Genomic DNA, 27,419 nt, shown 5'->3' with positions numbered 1-27,419 from the left:
CCTTCGATTATTATGCTCATAATACTTGTTGATGAAAATGTCTTTTGTAGAGTCACAAGGAATACTAACATCATGCCCTTATAATTATAGTCAAAAAAAACATCATCGGCACCTTGTCAGTGCTTTCGAGGCACCTGAACAATATATTTTAAGTATACAACCTTCGTTGATTTGTTCGATCTCCGGCATATTCTTTTAATAAATTGTAGAAGGCACATCTGATGTGATGCAACTTCATAGAAAAACTTCTTCGAGTTTTATTTTTTTTTCATTAATTTATAATTTATAAGTTAAATGCTTTATTGGGATTATAGAGTCGTAAATATTCCAACAAAAACATTAAATTAACTGCCAAATCAACGCCTGAAAACGAGTAAACAAGCACTAAGGCAACGTTGTGAGGGGAATAAATAAAATTACTAGTAAAAAAAACACTGAAGAGTTATTGCCTTGGAGTGATTGATTTAAAAATTAACAGCTGTTAGAACAAAATGTTAGCTCTAGACTAACCCACTTATCAAACTCAAATCACAACTTACAAACTGAACGCATCAAGAGATTAAAAGTATTTAGTAGATTGTATCTCAAAAGATCAATGGGCGTATAAAGACACACTATCACTACCATGCCATTGTCTTCGAAGTGCACATTGAATCGATTCTCCACACGTACACTAACCATACTGCTGCTTCTTATTTATTACAACTAGTAATAATATTTGCGAACAGATTAAGCCGGGTGTCACAGGACAAAATGACCCCTTAGTTTTATTGCGTAGAGCCACAGCTCAAGCTAACAGATAAAGTGCACTCCCAGAAAGGGATGTGATCACGGTTTGTACGATTAATGGACAACTATTTACCTCTGGGCTTATTTTTTCGAAAACAGGTTGTTTGTCCGGAAAGAGAACGAGACATGTGATCTCATTGCTTCTGTTGTTGCTGCCATCGACGATTGTTACTTGAGCTTTCTAATGGTGGATTAATCACTGTCGATTATTAAAGCAGTGCTAAGTGCTGTTGTTCGAAAGGATTTCATAAAAATTGCGTAGTTTCGAACGTCGCAACATTTCCGGTGACATGTACTTTAAACAAAGGTCAACGCAACTGTGTTCAAAATATCTTGAAAATCTTGCAGTCGAAGCAGAAAGTATATATATATATATATATATATATATATTGAAAAAGACTTAGCTTTCTTGTTGGACCTACTCGCTCTGCTCTGATAAAACCGTATATAGAAACGTTGAAATCCTGTTCAAACGGTTCCGAAATAACGAAACGAAGTGTAATATTACACGTGTACCATACGTAACATTCTTATTAAATTTGCAATGGAATAAGATTAAACGGCAGATATTATAGCATGATCAAATGTTTATTTACAAATTTACAATTATAATTAACGTCATCTTAATATTGTTCTATCTTTGTCTCCCTGTGGTTTTTAACACACCTTTGTTCGCGCAGCGTTTTATGTATGGCTTTGCATTATAGATACAACCCCCAAAGTTGTTGCTAATGCACGACACCAGCGAGCTTTGACATGACTGGAATACATTTCGGGGGTATATAGGTTCATTCGTGACTACGGCCACCGCAATCAATTTCGCCAAATCAGTGTCTTCTGAATCATCAATCACATCAAAAGCTGAAATCAGACGTTCGGAATGTTGCGAGATGTTTGCTCTGCTCTCGGTCAGCGTACGCGACCATATTGAGGTTGATGCAATGCTGGTGCGTCATTGCTGCTATTTTCGCTTTTGCTGATCTCTTCCAACTTTTGCTGTTGTCCGAATATCAGCCCTACATCTACAGTTCGCCTGACGCGAGCTATTATCTAGTTCAAATAAACCGCATCATTATCGTCCCTACTAGTGAAAAGTATTATAGGAAAAAGAAATTTTCCGCCGCCTATGCAAGGTCTATACATCCACTATTCTATCGTAACTAGTTTGCTTGCTACCTCCTAAGGAGACGGTATATTGGTTGGTGCCGCCAGCGTGAAGTATAACATATGCATGAAAAGCAAGCATGCAAACAGTAGATGATGAAACAATCCAACTACGTAAACCAGCAGCTTTTTTCCGACTAGACAGAAATGATCGCATTATTCACAGACAACATTCTATGTGTCTTTTCTTATTGAAAGGCTACAAATGGACATTGGTAAAAGCCAGCTTATTTAAATTCTAAAACACACAGACACTTACATAGGAACTGTTACGAGCTTCTCAGTTCAGCGGCACATTTTATAAACGAAAAAGCTTGCGAAACAGGGCTACGAAACAAGTAATTCCTACTTAATTAATTAGGTTCGATAATTATCCCGAAAACTAGCAAGTGGTTCAATCATCGCGATTTTAGGCGTCCCCTGACCAGATAAAGGTTTTTAATTATTTTTATATATCACTCCGTCGAATCGGGTTGCTCTAACTAAAAGTTATCTAAAACATTAAATAGTGGGAATACTAATAGTAAAGTAATAAATATTTCATTCATATATATATCTAAGCATTTACGTCTACGTTAACAATGCACATTTCGTGTATAGATATTCGTGCTCGTCTCGCGTATCAGTTATATATATTCAGCAGTTTTCTCTGACTTTTGTTTTTTAAAAGACCTCACCTGGATGCTAGATTTAAACATGTTCGAAATCAGTTGGTGCACTTCGGTGGAATCTCGTTAATTTAATGCAGCTTTTACATTAGATTTGGCTCCTACTGAGGCTGTTAAGGCCATCTAAACTGGTTTGCCGTCAACCTTAACTCCTCAGACAATCATATTTGATTAGTATTCATCATGTCCTTGCCTTGTTGTATCGTTGAATATTTGCCGTTTCACTTGTCCTAGAAAAATTAGTTGCCAGAGCAAAAAAGCGAAAGTTTTGAGTTTGACGTTTCAGCAGATTATGCAGGGATCTTACAAGATGTAAAAATATTGATGCTTTGAATGTGGCATTATTTAACAGTAGGTAACTATTCATCCTGCAATATATATCCCGCTACATATTTCAGCAGAATGGCATTACGTAGCTACTGTCATTACAATGATTAGCTAGGAACAGAGTCAATCGGTATTAAAGGCCAATCGACTTAGAAGTTAATTAGGAAGACTTAACTGAAGATTATTAGAACATGACTATAAAAAAGATTAATTGATAGGTGAAGTCGCAATCCGTATTGTAAAAAAGCGTCCAGAAATTTACGTCTACTGCATTGTCTTTTTTCAACGAGTTATATTGAGTGGAGCTTAACTCAACAACGTAACGCAGCTCAGAGGCTTTCTATTAGCATAAAAATGCGCTGCTTGACTATATATGCTCAGTGCACATTGGTGTTGAGGAAACAAGAATGAATCCTCAAAGTTGTACTCAGCGGAGCAAATGCAACGCAGCTGTGCACATGGTGTGATCCGTTCCGCCCACAAGCATTCAGTCCCTCGGAGGAAAACCGCGTGCGCCTTGATCACGGATTATATCGTCACCTTTTGCCGTGAAAGCACATTCATGACTACCATATCACTAACGCGTGCCTTCAACACCTCATCTATAGCATCTTGTTGCGTTCGAACTGTACAGTAAGTATCTCTTCTTCGGAATCGACAAGCTTGCCGAGAGCCGCATCCGTTGGCACGTGTGCTTCAATCCATTTTAAGTCTTCCTCAATTGAACCGTTGGGAGGAGCTTCTATCTGCTGAGCTGGAGGCTGGTTTTTGCCTGGTCCAATCTGCAAAATAACAACATTATTATTACCCCTACTGTTTAGAAACATTTTCGCTTTAAAACTTACATATTTTTTATGTTAAAATATTTGACAAATGTTTAGTAATTCCAGTAACTGTTTGTTTGAGCATGGCTACGAATGATGAAAAGAATAGCTATTTCAGCCAATCTTGTTTAACTCATATTAAATGCTGTTTAAGCAGAAGTGCTTAAAGTTGTGTTTTAATACTAGAAATTGTACAATTATGTTATGACGTGTAGATGGAATTCTTTTATCCTAATTGTTTCAAACACAGCTCTAAGCGTAACGGTCATTGTAAAGGCACAATAAACAAAGATGTTTTTTAATCTCTTACGTATTTTTACAACACTAGTAATGGTTTTTACCTGTCGTTGCTTTACATGGCTCACGTCAAGTAAGGTCGCAGTGTCTGTATCGTTAGGATCGTTTTCGTCATCAGGATTGTCCAGTAATGGAGTGAACGCAAATCGATTGTTATTATTCGTCGGACGCCAAAGCACCTATCGGTATACAAATAATTATTAGTATTATAATAAAATGCATACTGCATGATTACTACTGCTTTCGATGTTATAAAAGTAAATTTGGCTTTAATTCGTTAGTAGTGTTATAATCCTGTTTAATAGATAGTTTTAATCAAATAAACTTGGATCACTGAACCATCAGTACTTCTCTACAAATAATACTTTGGACCACAGCTAAACGTATGTTTCTAATTAGAAAGCAGCGCTTCACTCAATGGAACAATTGATTCGATAGATAGGATTCGAATAGATATGATTACTGTACTTATTTTAGAAACGGTTTTGTTTAATGTTTGCACTTTCATTCATCGTTGGAAATTTTTACAGCTGCTTCTATTTGGGGAAATATACTTAGTATATATGATGATGTCAACCTGTGCTTTTACACAAGCTTTTTACTGCATATCTTTTCGAGATAAGTTTCGCCTAAATAGTTACACTGGACATGTTTACACGTCCAGTTTAATTACCCGTTTGAAAGTTTTTATTGTTTTGAAACCTCTCTAATGTTTTCCTTTTTTTAGGCGATACGTTTATTGATGTTCTACGCAACGTCAAGCAGTTATGTCAAAAAATCAGTTTTTGTTAGCACCCAATCTCACCAACCATTATGACAAGCAGGATGATTGAGAAGAGAATCTGCCAATACGCATCATCAAACCAAAGTTCTTTCCAGTCGGAAATGCACTCGCTCATTCGGTGGTTTAGTACGACCCAAACCAAAAAAACGCCCGAAGCTGGAAATATAAAAAGCACAACTGGTTATTTAACTCATTATGAAAATTCAGACACTCATCTTCTACAAACTGAGTTGCTATCGTTTAAAGGTCGGTACTTCTACAATACGCTCTTCTTGAGTGTCACGGTACAAAAACGTATTGATCATCTCAAAGAAAAATACCACCAAAAAAACGCTGCCAATTGAGTGTAATCAGCTTGAAGCCACGATGAGTTTCAGTTAAACTAATAATAAATATAATGAGAGTTGAAGGTTTTAGTAATCATGTACAAATATATCTATGCCTGGTGTATCAACTCTGGACTGTAATAAGCTTGTCGAACTTGCATAAAATAGAGCTCTTATTGCAAACTACAAGGCTCGACGTTTTAAATATTATGCCACTCAGGCGACCGCCTCACGATTATTTGACAAACTCAAAACGAAACACACAATTTTCGATAACTTTTTACACAAACAGGGCGTAATTACCAACATTTCATGTCGGGTTTCTTATTTGTAGAAGGTCTAATCATATAAATTCTCTTTTTAAGGATTTACTACAAGTCCCCGCTCAGAAATAACGTGCCCATTGAACAGTTCGTTCAACATATTTAACGTTTTGAACGCTCAATAGCAGATAACCCAGTCTTGTTGAACTCACATATTGTTTAAATCAAACTCACGCGGTTTGGCCACAAGCAGCTTTTTAACATCTCTGTGTAACGAGAATCGTCACTAGTCAAACAAAAAACCACTCCGTTGGTATATTTTACCCTCGATCATTGTTCATAAACGGCGTGAGGGTTTTCATTTGCTTATGTTTGGCAGTTTGGTTTGTCTACTGGTCCAGTCAGGTAAACAAGCGAATCACTTCAGGAGATGATTTCCGATGCAGAATTGCGATCGCTCTGCAACTAACTCTTGACTCATACAGCAAACGTATAACGATGCTTCGCATAACCCACAGCTTAAGCTCACGGGTTGAACAAATTTAATAGAATAAAGTGCTCGAGGTTGTCGTGTAGGGCGCATCAACAACAACCCTAGCTGTTGCGCTAGGTGAGGAACTAAGATGTTCTGACTCCTCAACATGTTCTCAGCTACTATATTAACAACTGCTTCTCTGCAGAGTCTCCATGGGCGCCTAAAGGCTCGTGAAATATTCACAGGCCCTTAAACTTTTGTACCAAACCGCTTTTCTGATGGCTATTTTTGGTGATGTAGTATGCCTATAATCTACCGGACATTAAGTTTTCAAATAAGCACTTTTGTAAAAGAAATCTTGATGAGCTTGATCCGGCAGTTTAAGTCAATGACGCAACGGCGTTCGCAGCTGGTTTCTGTAAAGAATATGCACTCTGCATCTGAGGCTTAGTCGTAGCATAAATATTTAAATGAAGTGGACGCACCGAGAATGATTTTATACATTGTAAAGATGCGCGTCGCAAACATTAATAATATCATAATTTTCAAGTAGATACGGCTCAGACCTGTATATAAGGAAGTATATGAGGCCGAGTATATCGCTGGTCGCAAATAGCAGGTCTACCATTCGCAGCATGTTAGTGGCAGCAACAGCGGATTGAACCCCGGGTAAAAATCTAAACTAGATGAACAACAGTATTCGGCGTTGACTCGGCCGGTCCACTCACTATCTGCGCGAGTGGATCGGCTCCCTGTAGATGCCTGGACGCAGCCAATAGAGGCTCTTGTCGCCCGCCTGCTCAAAGACGTCACCAAGGCTATTCCACTGTTGATCCTTTGACCCGACCTGCCGCAGCTGGACATCACGGTGCCTGGCAAATGTATCCTACAATAGGAATCTATTATTTATGTCTAAGGCTGGCCCAGACACCAACTCTTCAATGTAGCCTTAACAACTGACTTCGGCAATGCCATGATTCGGAACGGTCGTGGCGCAGGCGGCGTTCGAGGTGACCCCCAACAATGTGGGCACGGTAGGGAGGCCCGATGGCTATCGAGCAACTGGTTGCATACGCTTTTACTGGAGAAAGCAGGGTCATTTCAACGATCAACGTACGAAGTCTTTTTTCCGTTGGAGCGTGAGCATCATAGACCTACTCGTTTTCGAAACTGAACCCTTGCGGAAAGATGGTTGCAATAATCGACTATGAGATGGATGTAAACATAATATCTTCGGTGTTGACGGATAAATTGCGTTTCTCGAACATTACAAGCCTTTCTTAGCCTGTAGACCTGCATAAAGCCCAACGCGCCCCGTGGACAGTTCTATTAAAGATTAACGTTGCAGTCGGCAGGACGATAAAGCAAGCGTTTTCGTTGTGGACGATCTCGCGAAAGAAGTGATCGTAAGAAAGCCGTTTTTGACCGAGAGCTTCCAGTTATCCTTCTTGTAATTACTACTCTACGGCGATGAAGGATGCGTTATGCCATCGAAAGTAGCAAATCTTAACATGACAACGTCGACTCTGCTCGTTCGTGCTGTCAACAAGGCACTTCGCAGGACTGTAAAGAGGAACTTTCAAACGAGCCTTTGATAGATTTAGGTAACAGTTTAAAGCAGACGCAAAACATGTAAACGGACGTTCTATTGACTAAACGTATTCTGCAAACCTATTAACGCAAAAAATCGTTGAAACATATATTTTATTCACTTACAGTCTTTGTAAGCCAGTTCAAAATTATACACGAGGTGATCGACTATATATATGTATATAGCCAATTACATAAATATGTTGTGTACCAACCTAGTACTGAAAAGACAAGCGTATTTGTGAAGTGCCTATACAGGGTCAGTTTGATGATGTTTCGGCGAAGCGTTAACGTTCGTGTTGTTTGCACTAGAGATGTAAATATCCAGTAACAAATGGCAGAATCCAGCAGTGCCAGGCACATTGACAACGAAAACAGAGTCCGGTCGGGAGTCGTCTTAGGCTTTAATTCACGAATGGCCCCTTCGCCCAAAGCGAGAATAAAGTACAGCCCTCCAACAAGTAGCACTCGTTGTAACATGTCACCTAAACGAGGCCTGCAAAAAATCGAATATGACATTTAAAATGACGAACTACCCAAACTGAAGAACTTTCAATTTTCACAGTAGTTCTTATCTTGCTATCTTAATTTAGATGACCGTAATTAAAGAAGCAAAAGATTATTAGTACTATTAATCGCTATAGGATCGCTGATTAGGGACGAAAGAGCAACCACTTTATAGTTGGGCATCGAACAGGTATGGTCATATTTCTCCAACTTCGATTGCAATGTCCTTACTTGATAATGCCAAATCCAAGGGAGACAATTATTACAAGAAGTCTAGCGAGACTTCGTTTCAGACACGAGACGAGCTCAGCAAATAGGATCGCTCCACGCACCGAGTGGCCAGTGTTGTTTATACTCTCGTATTCAGCGTAAAATGTAGCCTTATAATTCAGAAAGGGTAAATATATACTGATTAGGGTTCATGTACAAACATTTTACCATCAAGGAAAAGGCTAACTACCATAGATGTGTTATGTTCACAAAGATCGTCTTGCTTAACAATTGTTCTTGTTTTGACGTATATCAGTGTATATACAGCGTACAGTAAAATTTTCAGGTCTGTACGTTAACTACGAGATCTTTGGTACAGAAATAGATAAAGGCAACGTAATTTTATTTCTCCTAATGCAGTACGATAGTTGCAAGATTTCCGTTAATGAAATCGACAACTATATCCCAAAAAAGTATCAAGTAGAGCTAACAAGCTTCGGACACACCTTCTCCAAGAGACCGAGGAAAATAACTCCGCCAATCCAGAACTGTATTCGCAATAGCTCTTTCCAAGCAAGAGCGCAAACAAATGTCCATCCAATGGCGTACATTGTGTATACGAGACACATAGTGCCAAAAAATGGCAAATAGGGCCACTCAACAGCCGAAAGGTAGCCGTGTTCACCTTTCATTGAAACGTCAACCGACAGGTTAAACGGAGTGTTTGTTGCATTTTCGAACCTGAAAGATAACATCATGAAGAAACGTATTAGTTTGGTCTGGTATATACTAAACCGCAGCTGGAAGTTTTGTCTCTTAAGGAGCTAATCACTGATAAACAAAGTGAATAGCCAAATAAGCAAATCAAATGGAAGCTTAAATAGCGAAAGTTTTTTAAAGCACATACATTTATATCCATAGACAGAGCACGTCTTGATGCTTGTACTGCTTACGACTCATCCTCAAAGGTGTATTGCACGATGATTTAAATTGTGTATTTGATGTGTTCAGACATAAATTTCATATTAAGAAGCTAGATTAGCACTAGAGCGTAACTGTTGGTAGCAAATAATACGGACATAGACAATATCTGCGTATTCCACGAGAAATCGAGACTATCAATATCCCAACCTAATCAGCAGCATATAAATTCCATCACGGTTGACCCTAGTTAGACCTTCGAAATCTGTATCCTCTTCTTCGGTGGATCGAAGCGAAACCGGTTTTGCTTGAGGCAGGTACGTTGGTGCAGGTGAAATTGTTTCCTCCGGTATGAACTGAAAATCGTTTGAATTCGAACCGTAGAATCGTTACGTTCACAATACCCAACATTGAATTCTGGAAAACAGCTGGATTTTGTAAAAAGAGTTTAGCGACAATCTGAAGCACACCGCTTCTGTTACACACCTGAAAATTACGACGTATCTTGCTGCGCACACGTAATATAGTATTACGATATAATCCAGTATCATCGATTCTCTTTGATAGGTTAGTTCAAGTGAGGAGTGACAAAGTAAATGCAACAGCAACAGAAACAACTAACCTGTGGCTTGAGCTGGAAATGTTCAAGGCAGTCATGTGTCTCATTAGGAGACGCGTAAACTCGATGGCTAATATCCTGGCGAGTGCCATCAAATAAGATGACGAGTTCATCCTGATGCTGCCCCGGGTGTTAAATACATTACAGGGCAAAACGATGTTAGTTTTGTAAAAATTCAGAAATTTAAAAAGGCCACCTATCAAAGAAAGCACCCAATTACATCAACATAAGTCAGTTTCCGTACTGGTTTAGTAGTGATGTCTTTATACACCAGGCTTAAAATACGGGAGGAAACCTAGGTTCAAAAGCGGATGTGCACGCTCGTCACATCGTCCTGGAAGTCGGCACCCTAAATCGATGCTCAACGGCAGTACCGGGAGTAAAATTTTAAATCAACCATCCCAAGATTATAAAGATATTACTACTAATGACCAACATCCGTAACCCAAGCTATGAACAATACTCACGAGGTATTCAACTTCAAGATAATCCTGATAGCAGGGAGTTCTGTACAGTTTCCAGGACACTTGTACCTTTGGCGTCTCGTTCTTCGCGCTTGGGTGGCTCTGACATGATACTGTTTAGGTGAAATGAAAAATCCGAAACAACGGGAATAAATGGTTAGAGGTGAACGTTCGACTTAAAATGGACGTTCCAGTACATAATCAGGTAACTGATCCAGTTCAAGTCAAATCACGCACTATAACAGAATACCGGCAATGGATCTCAGCGTAGAGTTTATTCGAGGTTATAACTCCAGGTAAAGCTTGAAGCCATGACCCCAGGTCACCTAATCTAATTATCAGTCAAAGAATCTACAGACGATCAACCATACTATAAAAAATCCTCATGAATACAATATACTTTCGTAATCTTAAGCTGATCGGAAGCTCGGTGTACGATAAATCTGCGACCTAAGTTTTAAAGATATGATATGAAAAACAAAAGCATATTTGGACGATAAGGTGCCTATTTGTGTTCCTTAAAAATACATCAGGTTTCATTGTAGTAAAGATAGTATGTTTGTCTGTATACTATTTCTTCTATCTACAGTGTACTCGTAAGTCAGAACGGAGCATTCAAAAAAGGTGTTTTGTTAAGATCGTATTTCTTCACTTCTCAAATGAAGTCATACATATTAGAACGTATGTCTCTGTCTGCAGGAATTAGGAAAAATAGAAAGTTTTTTTTTTTATATATATATACACCCGATAATCCAACGATACGATCCATTTCTTGGCTTTAATCTTTATTAAAAGATCGATAGACGAGCATACTGCCGCAAAAGAACCAAGTCATTTAAACATCAAATTGATTAGCCGCATGTGACTCTGTTGAAATACATCTTAAGCACTGATTATGCAAGCTGAATAAAATTAAGATCTTCACTATATTATCTGCTCATCAGCTAGAATATCCGCTTTCAAGCGATTATCAAAACAGCTCCCCAGGTCAACAATGACATATATATGATAATCTCAATGCGTTTTCCTCCTATGTAGTTAACATGATTACCTTCGTATTCAAAAATGTTCTGCCATCAGTATTTAAAGCAGAGTCAACGCATTAAAAGTTGTTAGTTCAGGAGTGTTGACAGGTCCGTCAAGCGACTATCCGTAGAGAGTTACATGCTTCCGTAGGAAGCTGCTCGATTAATCCGATAAAGTAAAAGTTACACGAAAAACGTTCACCACCGAACGACTAAGACACCTCTTGATTACAATATCTCTACTACGGACTCTATAATGATTACTTCCATCGAACCATTCTAAACTTGAATTTTATTTTTTACTATCTTGTAATAGACAGAACGTCGACAAAATTAAGCAACAATAATATGACGATAAGAATTAGCTCTCTAGGTAAAGGAAATTGTTCCAAGGAACGGTTTGGCGTTTCAACTAGTTGTTATAAGAAAGAGGAGTAACGTCGTTAAACATAATCTTACGATTGTACAATTTTGGAAATAATTTTAAAGCTTTTAAACCACTATTTTTTCACCATTAGGGCACTTATCGGGTAACAGACAGAACCCTACAAGTCACCATGCCTGCAGTAGAAAATAAAAGTGATATAACCTGGTCATGCTATGCAAATTACATAGCAGGTACAATTAGTGTTGAATGAATTAGATTAAGTCAGGTTACACTGACACTACTTAGTAAATGAACGATTAAGTACGAAATAAGACATTCGTACAGATGAGACGTAGTCTGAAACACGTTACGTAGAGATAAACAAATAAACACATGAATCTCCACAGACTGTCAGTGCTGTTTTTACAAGGTGACCTCATGTTGACCAGGTTGAGATTAGCCTCACGTTGCAGGTTGTCGTTGTCAGAAATGGAGTCGAAAAAAATAGGGTTGTTGCTATGTCACGAACAAGGTTACCACCAATTTAGTGTAGAGAACGCATTGCAATGGGATATTGAAATGACGATGATATCTACAAATGGAAATACTCACTTTTCACTGAAATAGTCGAACCGCGGTAGAGACTTTTGTGGTTAACGGTAAGGAATTTAGTCACCTGTAAAATGAAAAAAAAATAATTATGTTCTCTGGATAGAGTAAATTACTGATGAACGTTCCAGTTTGTATGTGCTCCCAGAGACTTATAAAATCAACCTGCTCACACTAACACTGTGACGGGCCAAAATTCACTAAAAGCTGTACGTTAATACATGCGTTCTTAACTGCTCGAGTAGCCATCCATTAGCAGTACCCTAACAATATCACTTATCAACGACCAATGGTTTGGCTAAAACCATCACTCGTTGTTTTACCCACTGCAACTTTTTTTTTATTCATCTTTGTTATTCAACTACATATTTAATGCGAATTATTTAATTACAGACAGCACTCGTATCACCTATTCCTGGTCATTTCGGACAGCGTTACAAATTTCGCGCCCATTACGATAGATTAGGCGCCCCATACAGAGTTGAAGATAGGTCCACATTTGTTCAGTTTTCACAAAACTCGATTTACCATGGTACGATTGTAACTTGCAGGCACAATATTCACGTTGTTTCCTAATGTCAACTTAAGTATGGTCAGGTAGAAAATATTAAGGTAAAGCTTGTAAAAGCAAATGTAAATCACTAGATACAACTGTTTCCACGAAAATATGTCACAAGTTTGAATACCCTCCGTATCTGTATGTGCTATAGCCTCCAATCGCTACTAGACATCACAAAAGGTCAATGGGAACACTACGAAAAGTTGTATCAGCTAATAATGGTACCACCAATGGATGACACCGGTGGCAGGTGTTGCATTTAGAATATCTTACATTTGCTCCGTGGAAAGACCACTTGCCCTGATCGGGAAACGCGAACGTGGACGTCACGGCAAACGCGACCAGCAGCGGTATAATGCATCGGGACGATCCTAAACTCACGGCCGCCATGCCCAAAACATTGATAACGATAACCACAACAACACTAAGATAAAATATAATGGCGTTTCTTTACCACATCACCGACGGCTAGCTATTACCAAATTTCACCGAACGAGCGCCAGACTACCAACGTATATTACAATATCGAACACATCCACTACGACACCACTGGCGGACAGACAGGCCAGGAATCGAACGGTCGAAATTATTATAGTTAATTAGAATTGAACTGCGCTTGACTGGCTACGCACTGACACAAATATACATACGCACGCACGCACGCACGCAGGCACACACACACACAAATACACAGAAAGAAAAAGATAATGAACAACGTCACTTCTCGCTGGCGGCTGAGTGATGACGACTATATAGATTCAGCACACACGTCAGCCAAGCGACAGCACGAATAGAGAGATATAGCCCAGTGACTGGCCGCGATGCACTGCTTTGCGCTGTGTTGAGCCGCAATCATACACACCCATACACGCGACGTCCACTAGTGAGAGAGACGGAGAAAAGCGACGATTAAAGTACCACCCACACCAGCAGCAGCAGCATATAGATTTTCCATAACACGGTAACGGGTAAATTGCAATGCGCCGAGCGGACCTCCTGTCGCGCAATACGATGGTGCGACTTCGCGCGCACACATTTGAATGCTTTACTGACGTCAGCACGTAATATCTGTAGTAGCGCAATGGGTAACGTATTTGCTGGCAAAACCTAGGGACACATGGTAGTCTCGGTTAGAATCTGGAAGCTAGCAGTATGAAGTTATGCCTAGTGGTACTGAGCGTAATACATGAAAAGGGTACTGGAACGTATTTCTATATGCCCGACCTTATCTATGTGGATTATGTAGACAATATAACTGTATAAATAACATAATAATAGTAGTTTTGTTGGTGTGAACATCTTAGTTTCGGAAGCTAACGTTATACAAGCCAGCTCAAAGCATTAGGTTGTTCGGAAAATAATGGCGATCCTTATTCAATGGTTTAATTTTTCGGTTCGCTAAGTGTAGCTTGAAATCTATTTGCCCTGCAAGATCGCTGTCGTCATTTTGCTTGGGTCACGATCTTTTAGTTTGAGTTCGGACTGTAAATATAAAAGAACGGTGAGAATTTACGACACAGACTTTCATTGATGTTACACATTTGCTGCAGCAACTCAGGAAATTTGCTTCGACCATGCTGAGGACTGCAGAGCAGAAAAATTTGGGATTAACTGACAATTATATTTGTTCAAAACTAAAAATCCTTCTTGAATTCGAACAGTCCTATGAAGTTAATTTTTTAGGCAGAAAAAAAGCTACGTTTAAACGTAATAAACCACTTAGAATTAAAATCTTCAGTGAAGACGTCCTCACAGTGCATCTATGACGGATTGTTTTTGGAAATTTCTAAACTCGATGCTAGATGAATAATAGCCATAGAAAGTGCAGTTTTTTTACCAGCAGGACCCAAAGCTAGTAAAAATATTTTTGACCGGAATGAAATAAAGACAACGACCTTATAGAGTGCAAGAAGAGCTTTTCGACGCTTTGACCTGGCCACTATTAAACGCGGACGTAGCAAAGAGAAGCCATCGAAGCGAAAAATCCCACGTTACTTTCTATTTAATATTAGATATAAGTATATTGAGCAGGAATTACGTGGCGACATCATTGGCATCTTCAAATCTCTAAAATTATTATCACGTCATGGTGATTTTATAGTTGTGTACAATGGGTATAGTGCCATTCAAAGTTGGCACTGGCTGGAAGTCCCTTCAATTCGAAATCGCCGTGCAATAAACAGCGGCCCGGGATTGTTCTCGTGGCCTAGTAACATGAATCACTCACACTATCTACCTTTTCGGTCGGTACATAAGCAATGATACTATTTCCACAGATCTTCCCTTTCCCTTGCACCTTTCCACCATTTTTGTTTACTTCTGTTTACCAGTTTAAAGTATTCTGTCACTTCTAAAAACCCATGGACATCTCCTTGCGCCATAAACAAAAATTGATCTTGAGCTAACTTTCCAAAGATGAGTACTCTTAGGGGGAAAAAAGAATATTTTTAAAATCTACTTTATCTCGCCTTTTTTCAAGGTCAGCAGTCCGGTATATTCGTACCCTGTACATCAAGGACACCTTAATGACTGGTCAAAGGGGTTTACTAAGTTCAAAGATAGGACTCTGGACCTCGGGGATGTGTTCCCTTCCGATCAGCTAGCCAAGGTCGATAAAGATCTTGATAGAAAGCAACTTGTTGATAAGTCGAGGAGGTCAGCTATGAACATTAGTAAGGCGTATTCAATGCATACAGTTTTATCAGAAATTAGAAAGGTGGTGCGCTTTAGTATGGATAAAGCGCGCAAGAAAATACGACTTCTCGTTGACCCTCAACAACTCACCTAGGAAGGGGAAACACACATACAAGTCACACAAGTATCTATACAAAATTGATTTGTGTGACGAAAAGTGTCATATATTTGTCAAATATATATAGAAAGACAGAGAGAGGAAGGGGGGGGGGGAGGTGGAGGTGGAAACTAGTGCCTAGCTTTCGAAAGGAGATATACGTAAGTCAAGGGTCAAGCTAGACCCCATTACAAAAAAAGATAGCTTGCGCTTGGCAGAATTGGAAGTGTCCTATACGCTGGGAAATGCTTGAGCAGAACAAGACGACTAAGAAGGATCTGTGGTATCGATCGGGCCGGGCTGTAGATTAGCACAGAGTCAAGTATTGATTACTTGTAATTAAGTAATTTTATATATTGATATGTTTTGAACCGTATTGTACCCCAAATTTAATTGCTCAAGTGAAAATACATAGTGTAAAGCGTGTGTAGAAAACTGTTTATTTTTGACAAAATAGAAAACGAATCCATCGATTCTAGCGTGTAATTTAATCAAAGGAAGTATGATTAAGGACGTATTTGATTCGAATTACTACCAAATATAATTTGACATTACATTAGTATAATTATGTCATGAACTTTCCCTTGCTTCATATTTACTCGATGTTCCTGTTTTAGGCTAGGTGGCAGCGTTGATTTAATACCGACAGGCTTTAACAATCTCCGTTGTTTGTGGCAGCAACTGATTGAGTTCTGATCATCCATAAGAACAACACACAGCGACGACGGGGCTCCTATCTGTTCGATCTAAACCATATTTCTCTGGCGTCTCTGATTACTCGAAAAACCCTCAAGGCAGACTACGTAACAGAAAGGAACCTCTAGTCAAAGCAGAGTCGTTTTTCTTTTCAAAAAGCGTACCAAACCGCCATCGCGGCGCTTTCACATTTGATAGTGGTGAGGGTGTTGAAACCCTGCTGAATGAGTTCTTCAACACCCGATCAGAGAGTATTTGCTAAAAAAGGGATTCATAAATTTGTTGAGAGACGGGACACAGTTGTGGAGAATGACAGTAAATGATCGTGATGGAAGTGATGATTACTCGATTTTTTGCAGAATAATTCGAGTGCAACGCCACATTTTCATTAGGTGAAAAAAAGCAACATGGCTTGTGCGCCAACCTAAAATATTAGATAGCACCTATTAAAAAGGTTCGCATGATTTCGAACGTGGAGACCTTATACTATATATAGATATATGCTATACAAGTGCAGGAACTATCTGACATGTACAGCGAGCTTGTTGTGTCGGGAAAATGGCACTAATTTATGCAACACTGGGCTGAAATCCTTACGGTTAGCAAATTTCACCGAGTTACGTCATTGGAGACGTACGGTAAGAGGTCAGAACTCTTTCGAAAACGCTAATGCGTTGTGCAGGTCAAATTTTACTGCTAGTAGGATATTTACGTGGTGCTGTGGGACTGTGATCTACTTCACCTAGGATCCCGTATGTGCAAAAGGTCGGGGTTCAATGCACTCAATCGATAATGCCATTTGAAAAATCTCGCCAGCGAAACTACTGGATTGTTACGGAAAAAAACACTGTTGTTAATAACAAGCTACTGGCTGTACTCGATAAACGTCCTTGTTGTCGTTTTACGAAATCGCGTGAATTTACGTTGGGAATCTCGCTTCTGGAAATTTTTTTTTCCAATGTAGGGATTGGTTTGTGACGTTTTTGCCCAGCTGGGTTAGCTAGCCCTCGTCGCCGTTTGTCACTTAAGTTATACGAAAATTAACAAATAGTTTAATGTAGACACATCGATACCAGGCAAGTTTCTGGGATCGAACGTATACTTTAGTCATCCCGAGTGCATGTATTATCATCTCTAATAAAAGTCTTGCTTGAATAGCTTTGTATTTTGTTCGTTCTTTTCCAATTTTAAATGTATCGAAGACGAAGTTCGTCTGGTGAGTGGATGGTTGTTGTCCTGAAGTGATCTTTCAAAGTGAATGGCCTGAAGTGATGGTTTTGTGTAAGGACAGAGTGCTGTAAGAGTGTGATTAGGAATGACTATTAACTAGAAAGATCATTAAAAAGGATATATGGAAATTGAGTAAGCTGAAACTCCGTTGCGCAACCTTTTGTTACAACCGCTCCATTTTTTCTTATGTTTTTTTTTATTAGTTCCGGCTGTTTAAGCCATATTGACAGAGAATCAAAGTCAGTAGTATGGACGAAATTGCCGCATTAATTGGTTGTGCCGCTCGCCTATAGCGGACAACGAACTCCAATAGACTCCACTGCGTTTACGCTGGCATTATTTTCTACGTGTATTGAATATAATTGTTGAAGTTACCGATACTTAAACCGTTACTGCATTCTGAGATTGTTTTATCTTTTTTGTTTTTCTATCGGTTAACTGTGCCCCGTTGTTGGTAGATGCGCATCGACTTCTATTCATGAGACGTCAACCTGAGTTATGCACAGTTGTTTGACTCTAATCTACTGAACACTGGCTATTGTCGATGTACGTAAGTTATAAATACGTCCATACTAAGTTCGGCAATGATTGGGAGATATTTATTTCACATTGATTGAAGAAGCAGAAGGTACACAGATTATTGTAATAAAGAACAACTTTAACCTCATACCGCTCCTATATACCACGCGACGCATGGCTGTTGTATAGAGACAAAATCTATGTATGAGAAGAGATCATTATCAAAAAAAGATACTGGCAAACGGAAAACACCGAGTACGTCCGGTAAAATGAGTTCGCCACCGTCAAGATGAACAATTTACGTAGTACACTACAAATCGTTGTTGCAGATATTGTCACGGTATTACATCACAGCACGAAGGGCTATAGAAAGAAGTAGTATTAGGATGATGCCCCCGTACGATTGCAGTTATGGTAGGTGTTTACTTCATTATCTTTTTCGACTGCTCTCACTGATTTGAAATGTAGGTTCTTCACCTGTCAATAGGATTTTTGAAACCATCTCGAGGGTTCCGCTCGGGAGGAAATCGACGAACTTCGAAATCGAAAAATTTTCCAACTTGGCTGGTAAATGTTCCAATCAGAAATTCGGGAGTGAAAACAGGCACAGTTTACTCTAGGAGAAATGGATTAAGCTTTTGTCCTTGAAGGCTAGCGAAAACGCTAGGCAAAGAGGCGTAGTGAATGGTGCAAACGCTTCAAGAATGGAAACAGGATTGTTGAAGGCCAGCGGGAACGTGACTATCTGGAAGGGCTTTGTCGGTCAAAATTGGCGCTTCACATATGTTATAAAATTATAACCCGAACGCTGAACACGGCAACACTGAAAATCACGTTCCCGTGAAAATCTGTGTCGCGTATTCCACGCACGATTGGCGGAACTTCGGTCAACGAACAATCCACCTGGAGTATTCGATCGCTCTAGACGACACATGGTTCGGTTTCTGCCGCAAGCTGGAGAAAGGTTGCCAGAGGATAATGCCACCTTAAAGAGAAATCCGATTTCAGTGATAGTGCCTATAGGAGAGATAGGAGGGCGATGGTATCGCTTAAAATCGACATCACGGACATTTGCTACTGTGAGATACTAGTCGATAACGAAATAATGCATGGTGCTCGCTATCTAGAGGTCCTTAAGAAAACCCACGGACTGCTGGCACGGCAATCGAAGGCACGAAGTCTGGTTACTTGACGACGACGTCAAACCTCATCGTCATGCCTTAATTACGTCCTTATGAGCGATATATTGCCTTAACATGATCCTAAAAGCGACTGGTGGGCCAACATATCCCATTATCGACTTGCTCCAAGAGATTATAGGTATAGAAGTTATATACGAGAACACAAGTGATAGTAGGTACATGGCTGTCCCGAAGTCGAGGAAGTGCTTGCATAAATGTGTATAGCTAGATTTTTTCAAGCGTCTATTGGAGATCAATATCTGTAGGCCGACTGTTACCGACATAACATAAAAGTCCTAAACACTAATGGAGAGGTGTTCGTAGCTAGTTAATAAACTAAACTAACTAGAGCAGTTTTTTTTCTTTGAGATATGAATGGACGGTACTATGAAATGGCATCTTAAAAATGTATTACTTTGTTACAACAATAAATTGACAATAAATTGATTCTTCGAAACTGGGAATTTTATTAGAATGGGTGAATAGACGTACGGTCATGGCACATTTCACATATAGCAGGGGTTCTGTTTTTAAATTGTAATTACGTAATATTGTAATAAGCTTATTATGGCTCATGTTGATGTATGTACCTTGTGCAGCGGAGACTAGGGGTCAAAACGGGGGGTACACATCAGGTACGTTTGCTAAATCAAGTCTTTCTACTAAGGGAACGAAAGTAATTATCATTTCACCAGAAACTTGCCTATATTTTTAAGTAGCTCGTTACTATAAAGGTTCGGTACTACGACTAATTTCAGGAACGAATCAATACGAAGTGAGCATTGGGTTTTCTGAACATTCGGAAGCAATTTACGTTAGCTATAAAGGTACCTCTATCGTACACATCATTTTTTTGACGATTGACGACAGTAAATATTGACACGTTACGATGAGATGTGTTATACAATGTGAAACGTAATATGTAAGTGCTCTATTCGTTCGTCGAAGAAGTGGCATAATTTGATAATAACTAGACCAGTAGAAATCATCATTGCCATTTCCTTCTTCTGTAACGTGGAACTTGATAAATCTACTTTTCTGTTCTTAGTTTATATTTATGTGGGGAAGTTGTTTAATTAATGATGTTTACTCAAGTGAGTATGCATGTGCCCTACAATTGGACTCCTCACTTCATTGAGAACCTCCTTACGTTCAAACAGAAGTCCCAACGCGTCCCACCCTTCCATACTATTAATGACAGCAACAAGAATAGTAACCTTCCAGCGCACATTTAATGAGACACGCAGTTTTAGATACGTTTTTAAACGAAACTCCGCCAGCTTTTCGCATACATGTATAGATAGGGTCTGCGGCTAATTGGTCATACGGAGACACGGGTTCCTGTGATTTTCAAACGGTAACCAAAACTATTTATGGAGAGAACAAGACTTTCCTGGAAAGATATCGCAGGGTATATATATATATATATATATATATTTACATACATTTATTACATTTATATACAGAGGGAGAGAGAAAATGAGCTTCCTTTTTCAGTAGCACAGAATGATAACTAACCGGAGTCATCGGGTACTAACACGTATCATGCCAACAGAGGAGCCGTTTGTCCTTCGAAACAAAGTCCGGGCAACTCTGTTGCCACCCTGTCCAATAAAGGCAAACCTTATATATTATCCAGAACGAGAATACGTTTATTTCATTTTTCACAACTTAGACCTGTTTGCTATGCTTAACCGACAAAATCATTTCATTTATTTATACTGTCCAAATAAATGTGCTGCTATTCGGATATCAATATTTGTTCTCAAAATTAAAACAATTAAATACTCAACTAAGAGTTACTACTAAGCCAATATGGGCCAGTGTGATGTTTTCAATTGATTACTACTTGGAGATGTTACAATTTATAGGTTTACGTGTAAGGTGGTTGCGAGGCTCAGGTGAGCCTGGCAATTTTGCTTCTCGAGAAAGGATGGCTGCTCTTCTCAGCGGTAGCGTTTAATAAACTCTGGTTCATATAGACATACCCTCTTTCATGGGATTCCCGAGAAGCCTCGAATCTTTGATGTTTCAGCTGCATTGTATCTTAACTGGGCTTGCCGGGTAGAATGTGCTATGTTAAATAAGGATAGTGGTCTTTATAAAATGAGGATAGAGAATCGGTGATGAGTTCACTCCAGAGCAGCGCTCTTTATCCATGCTAGAGCACGGGGTTCAGTGACCAGAGTGCCGACGGTCATTGAGATGAACAAGTAGCAACTCGTGTGCACGACAAACTAACTCAAAGATCCGGCTACGCCTATTTGGGTCCATTACCGGTGCTCCGTTGACATGATAGGGCCTAGGGAAACTATTTTTTCGTGAACGGATGATGACGCAAGAGACCAAACGTGATCCAACCAGCCTTATACGTGACTCTGCGATGCGTAGATTGCAAGAAAAGCAGTCTTAAAATTGATAAACGATATCTCTGTCCATCTCAGTTTGCATACTAATTTGTAACAGCTTGACTGTGCCTGTAAGGGGGCACGTGACGTCGTGCTAAACACAAAGCCGGATCATAAAATTAAAGAGGATTTTAAATTCTCTCTCTATATATATATATATATATATATATATATATATATATATAGTAGAGAGATAGTTTCTATATTAACACGGCCATAATGAATCATGGTCTACAGGCTGTAAAAAGCCCATTACGTGTACATTAATTCAGCCAGCTGTAACGGATTAATCAAAGACGATACAACGGATAGTCAGCTATTTAGGCTAGAAACTGGCCCTTTGTCAAAGAGCATGCCGCAACAACAACGAATACTTGTACCAACGACTAACTTTGTGAAGCCTGTGTATCCCGAGCTAAACTCTGCGCTTCCAGACAACCTTTATTTGTTACTAGATGGCTATCGTTTTCAATTTCAGTTTGTCTCAAACCGCGCTCTGAGAAAGGCTGTGTACAGCCTGTTTGTCAATGGAACGCTCTCCAAATGCAATTGCCTGGACTTCAGTATGGTCCAACAGAGGGATATATTCATAAAAGCCACGATTGTTTTAGAAGACCAGCTTGCTCTTTTGGTCCCTTTAGTGGTAAGCACTGAAATCATTAATGTCCAACATGTAGATGTAAATTGTTCTATATTCTTACGCTGGTATTATTTTAAATAGGGCAAGGGATCAAAAATAAATTCTTCGTGATTTCAATAGGAGCTATCCTATTGAGTTGCTAACCATTAGCCGGTGTAAAATACCTGTAAACCATCCAAAATAGTATGTTATATCGTAGATGTTGCCCTCTGTCTCGTTCAGATGTTGACACGAGTGCTTTGAAAGCTTCTCAATAGTTGTATGCTTAAGCATTGCGATATTATAGCTAATGTCACTATCGATAGCCTGTCCGAGAGAATCGTTAGCGGGACATACGCTACATATCTTATAAACTTTTCCAAGACACCAATGAATCAAAATTATGCGAATTGGAGAATATGGAGGCCGAAGTTAGTGCTTGATTCTGTTTTCCCTTATTAAGGCCCTGACTGAATTCCGAATAGATGGCCTAAAGGTGGCGTTCCTATCAATAACGTAATGATAACATAACCATATCTTAGATTTTGTAAATTTTGCTAAACACATAGTGAAGATGCGGACATGGTAATGGCGTTTGGGGTGGTTGCTAGTTGAGTTGATTGCTCGTAGTATGTGAGATATGGATATTGAGATCCTCTACGCAACATTGAGATTCTACCGTTATATAAACTCTCTAATAGACTTAGTGAGCTCAGCAATGTTACTGTGTCTTAGAGATACCTCAAATGTCCCGTATGCACTAGAAAAAAGATTCGCCATGCCTTACGGAAAATGAGTCGTTACAAGGACGTATTAAGATCTTTATGATTAAATGCGTTGTGTTTTACGTCTGGTAGTTAGCCGTTCGGCATTGTCTTGGGCGGCTGGCTTCAAGCACGAAACAAAGCGTGCCTACGTCCGTATTTGTGTTTAGGTCACAACGCGCCCTTAAATTTCGTAGACAAAAACAATCGTATTTTACTAGTTTATCCGTCCATTAGGGCACCTGAATATCCTATAGGCATCACAATCGTTCCTTATATACTGGAGCCCGAAGTAGCGATTTCCGGCTTCACAGTCAATATTTTTAACATGGATAAAAAAAGGGGTTTGTTTGTGTTTATATAAATGAACTAGGCCGGACATATTTGTGCTAATAAGGTCAAATTGCCCGCAGTATAAATTGATGAAACTTTTGGATGACATTACATTTGAAGCGCGCCTAACTCGAATATGATACTTACTGGCCGCAATTTCTATATGATGGCTGAGACCTAAGGCTCAAGAGAAAAGAAAAGGCGAAGCTCCGTAACTTTTTAGTTTTCGATTTTCACGTTCGGTGTCGTCGTTAGGCACCCTATCAGACGGCTGCCTCTCAACGTGAAATGAAGTATATCTGTGCCCGGGTTCAAGCCTAGACCGAAACGTGTCTCTAAGATTAACAGGCGAGTACGTTATTCATCTAGCTGTCACGGAGTTGACGAAGCCTAACCGCAAACAGCCTAGTTTTCATAAATGATGCCATAAAGGCAAACTTTCAAAGAGCAATGCGGGAGCCGTACGATTGTAGGCATAGATCAGGTTGAAAAAACCACCGAACGACAGGTGCATTCGAACGAAGGAAATCTCAGTGACCAAAACTGCTCACTTGTTGGCGTCCTTACCACGTATTCCAGAAAGATAAAACAGGTGAAACCAAAATACCGACGAAATACAGCCATTGCAGGTGCTAAAAAAATGTGTCTATAACTTCGCAGTTGCTATCCAAACACATGGGCAGGTAAATACGTATAAAAAACGGCGAGCCATTCTGAAACGTTTTATCGCACGTAGCATGAGAAAATGCTGCTAGAAGAGCTTAACGAGGGACGAGCCCCCTCGGGCCGTCCGTGCAAAATAATCGAAGGCAAAATGGCAAATGGCACGAAAGTTCAGCAGAAGAGAATCCATATTTTGCCTGAACTATACGTTGAGCATGAAAACATCAGACGCAGGGCATAAAAGCATATGGGGAACACGCGACTTATCACAATCAATGGAGGAATAAAAAACGCCAACCAAGTTAAATGGGAAAAGCCCCGACCCGGACGGCATTCTTTCGAAGCAGTTAGGAGATTTTTCTAAAAGGTTGCGGACATAGCAAAGGGCAACAGAGCATACGGAGCCATTTGGCAAAAGTTTTGCCCAAGATAAGAACGAAAGGACTCAACTTATTGTAAAGAAAGAGGATCAGTTAGTCAATCCTTGTCTAAATAATCAACAGATTAAGATAGTCAATGATACAATATACTTGGGAGCATCCTTTAAAAGCTAATAAATATTAGTCCCCATGTACAGAGGGCTACAGCTGAAGCAACCAAAAGAACGAGTTTGGTATCAAACATTTTCTTAAACATCTGTGAAGTAAGATGTGCACGCCATTGTAGGGTATTAACGTCGGTTATGAAATCGATCGCCCCATTCAAAGCCTCACCGTGTATGCAGAAACTATCAATTGTGCCCCGCAAGAGACCGATCACTTTGCACTATACGTATATATCGTACAATCGGAACCTCTATAGCGTTGTTGCTAGCTAAGGCGACACCCTACAACCTGAAAATTGAAAAAAAAGCGTCGGTGGAATATTGGCAGAGGGTCGACAAAAATAAAACAGGAGGACGAAGACATCCGATAGCGGAGTAGCAGCGAATATGGACTGCTATCTAAGGGAAGCTCTGGATCACTCAGAGCTTTATCCCGAGCGCCGACAAGTAACATTGACAACTTGGGCGCTCAATCACAGGATACGTCAACTTTTACATTGCTTCAATTGTGATCTGGGGGGATGATTATCTAGCTTACATTTTACTAGTTTAAACATTTAAGAGAGCCCGAAACGCAGTAAGAAGCAAGGTGGAAACAAGCTCGACAGATAGAATCCTAGCAGTGTTTTAAGCGAGAGTATTTAGCAGTCTGTGGATTTCATATGCAATACGATGGACGGCTAAAGATTGGCTCAGCAACCGTAGCAGGGGTTTTGGAGCAGAAAAGACGTCTCGAACATATGAGGAAAACGAATCCGGAAGGCTTTTGATCCCTTTTCATCGGACCAGAGTACTTTTTATGAAATGTTAGTTTTGATTAAGAGTTCTAAATGGGTATAAAAAACAGACAGGTTAGTGGATCAGCAGGGTATCTAAATACCTGAAAATAAAAATGACAAATAGTTATGTTCTTAACAAATAACTATACGCACCTGAGTTAGATTGTGGTTTGTTATCGAGTTGTCGTTGGAGGAAATGAATTGGTTAACTGTGGTAGAAGAATACGTCAATTTTAATGGCGGTTTCCGTCATAAGGTTTACATTCCTCTGTTGAGCTGCAAATCTTCGGGAAGCTGCTTTATTGTTTTGTACAATATAAACGAACCTCTGTTGCAAGATATTTGAAATAAATGCACGCTTTTAGTATAAAAAGAAAGTGCACGGCGTTCGATATCTGCGGGCCTTATTTAGTGATGGTTAATTGACCTGATTACTTCAGAAGCCTGAGTTGGAAAAGGGGCCAAAATTGCTTGATTTGATAATTATACTATATATATATTACCTTTGAATCCCCATCGTCGTTACTTCACACTATCTTGTGCATAATGGAGCTCATCGATACGTCTTTAACGTGCGGACGCCACATTTGCGGCGAGTACAGAAGCTTAAAAACGATGAAAGCAACGCGTTGGAGGTGATAAATGTATCAATAAAATCATATTACAAATCAGAGAGAGTGCCTGAATAACCAGCGCGATGTGCGAGTAAAGTCCTGCCTGTATTCTTTTAGAATCTATTTGTCAGAAAAATATTTTTTACCCTTATTTTTAAACACAATCATCGTTCAAAGTAGCGTCTGATTTCCGTCGAAAGTCATTAGCTACTACGAATCGAGAACCTCATGTATCTATCGAAACGCCAGTTGCCATACGCCGCTAGCATCTTGTATATCACTAGCGTTACAGTTTATAAGGGGCGTTAGTAGGCAGGATGTCAGATCAAAATTGACCAAATTTTATTCAGACTGTTAGAACTGAAACATAGATTAAGAGCAACTTAAAATGTTCCATGTGTACGAGAATAGGGCTATTAATACCAAGCTTTTTCAATAAAGAACCTTATGGCTAACTCGATTGATGATGAAAATAATCATCATCTTAATACAGCTTTTAAGTTACTAATAATCCTACCCTTCATGAAGCTATACTGTTGCTCATCAAGTTCTAAACTAAAAAGTTGACTAAAAATATGGTCAAGTCAAAAACAATGCAAGCAGTCATCCTTACTTTTTTATTCCGTTACTGACTGGGTCATTGAAGAGACGCTATATAGAAGCTTAGTAACTCTTAGGCTCACTGAGTCAATATTATTACAGGTAGGCTTTCATTCTTTTCTTTCCCATTCCTACCATTCCTAACAAGTACATGTAAATCGAGGGTGATAGAAAACGTTCTACCGGTACAACTAGTCAGCCGCTATTCGCGCAGTGCTTGTTGAAACTGCCGACGGAACAATGACCAGGTATATAGACGTTCTTTCTTTTCGTCAGCATTGCTTTCATATTATTATCATTATTATTATTTTTTTTTTATTATATTATTTTCAGTACCAGAAGAGAAAACAGTAGAAAGTTGAGTCATAGTTATTTAGTATTCGTTTTGTTAAAATTGAAGAAGCTGAGAAAGGAAATCCAGTTGCTAGTAGAACATCAGCTCACGTAGTATAGTTATTTATAGATGTAGCATTAATTAGGAAAGTGTTTTTTTTACTAGAAGAGCCCTCGTAAAGCATCAGCTGTTTGCTCGCTGGACGCTGGGCAATCTACGGTGGCGGATTAGCATATCGAAAGGAACAACTGAAATGTTAAAAGCAACGGATCGTTTATGCGCTGTCAAACTGATCTCCAATGGCAGTTTTGTTCGATTCGACAAAAAGAGGTAAGTATCTTACCTTGAACTGGACGCGTTCGCTACCTACGATGCCATCAGAGTTCATTCGGGGACGTTGGGTGCAGAGCGTAGTGGCACACGCAGAGGCCGTTCGTCAAGGCCACGGCGTCCGGAATCCATTTTCCTCAATGCGCGTCGTGTCCTACACTTCTCCTACTGCTCTTACTTGGCAATGGTGGTAGCGGCCTTCCTTAAATCTCTCCTCCTTTTGTCG

General features: G+C 39.5%; 1 protein-coding gene and 1 long non-coding RNA gene across 7 annotated transcripts; one reads left to right on the top strand and one right to left on the bottom strand.

Moving 5' to 3' along the window:
* Nucleotides 1–1,356: 1,356 nt before the first annotated feature.
* LOC111244939 (Golgi-pH regulating cation channel) lies at nucleotides 1,357–27,347 on the bottom strand. Of its 6 annotated transcripts, none has more exons than XM_022792554.2 (14): nucleotides 27,207–27,347; nucleotides 25,469–25,643; nucleotides 13,651–13,895; nucleotides 13,062–13,159; nucleotides 12,233–12,296; nucleotides 10,232–10,341; nucleotides 9,768–9,884; nucleotides 9,356–9,501; nucleotides 8,731–8,965; nucleotides 8,246–8,394; nucleotides 7,723–8,003; nucleotides 4,879–5,009; nucleotides 4,114–4,248; nucleotides 1,357–3,730 (listed from the first exon to the last, which is right to left on the bottom strand). In XM_022792554.2, the coding sequence occupies exons 3-14, from the start codon at nucleotides 13,652–13,654 to the stop codon at nucleotides 3,551–3,553; spliced, it is 1,650 nt and encodes a 549-aa protein (XP_022648289.1). In that variant the 5' UTR covers nucleotides 13,655–13,895; nucleotides 25,469–25,643; nucleotides 27,207–27,347; the 3' UTR covers nucleotides 1,357–3,550. The 6 variants fall into 6 exon arrangements, 5 of the variants coding, with proteins under 5 accessions (XP_022648289.1, XP_086837427.1, XP_022648286.1 ...); XM_086981301.1 differs by having other exon boundaries at nucleotides 25,469–25,524; XR_002671128.2 differs by lacking the exons at nucleotides 13,651–13,895; nucleotides 25,469–25,643; nucleotides 27,207–27,347 and having other exon boundaries at nucleotides 1,357–1,650; nucleotides 2,631–3,730; nucleotides 13,062–13,644.
* LOC147757689 (uncharacterized) lies at nucleotides 4,119–5,368 on the top strand. Its single transcript, XR_015322105.1, has 2 exons — nucleotides 4,119–4,254; nucleotides 4,797–5,368. It is a non-coding gene; the product is annotated as an uncharacterized LOC147757689 (long non-coding RNA).
* Nucleotides 27,348–27,419: the final 72 nt, after the last annotated feature.

Source organism: Varroa destructor, unplaced genomic scaffold, assembly GCF_002443255.2.
Source record: "Varroa destructor unplaced genomic scaffold, Vdes_3.0 BEIS01000002.1, whole genome shotgun sequence".
Lineage (NCBI taxonomy): Eukaryota > Metazoa > Arthropoda > Arachnida > Mesostigmata > Varroidae > Varroa > Varroa destructor.
Note: the sequence above shows the minus strand (reverse complement) of the source record. Positions and strands in the feature narration are given on the sequence as shown.

Bases quoted from the DNA above. Each gene is read 5' to 3' on its own strand.
- LOC111244939 (XM_022792551.2), bottom strand. From the start codon at position 13,178: ATGGCGGCCGTGAGTTTAGGATCGTCCCGATGCATTATACCGCTGCTG. The intron at 12,297-13,061 runs GTAAGATATTCT...TTCATTTTACAG, and splicing joins GGTCTTTCCACGGAGCAAAT to GTGACTAAATTCCTTACCGT. The intron at 10,342-12,232 runs GTGAGTATTTCC...TCACCTAAACAG, and splicing joins TTCGACTATTTCAGTGAAAA to TATCATGTCAGAGCCACCCA.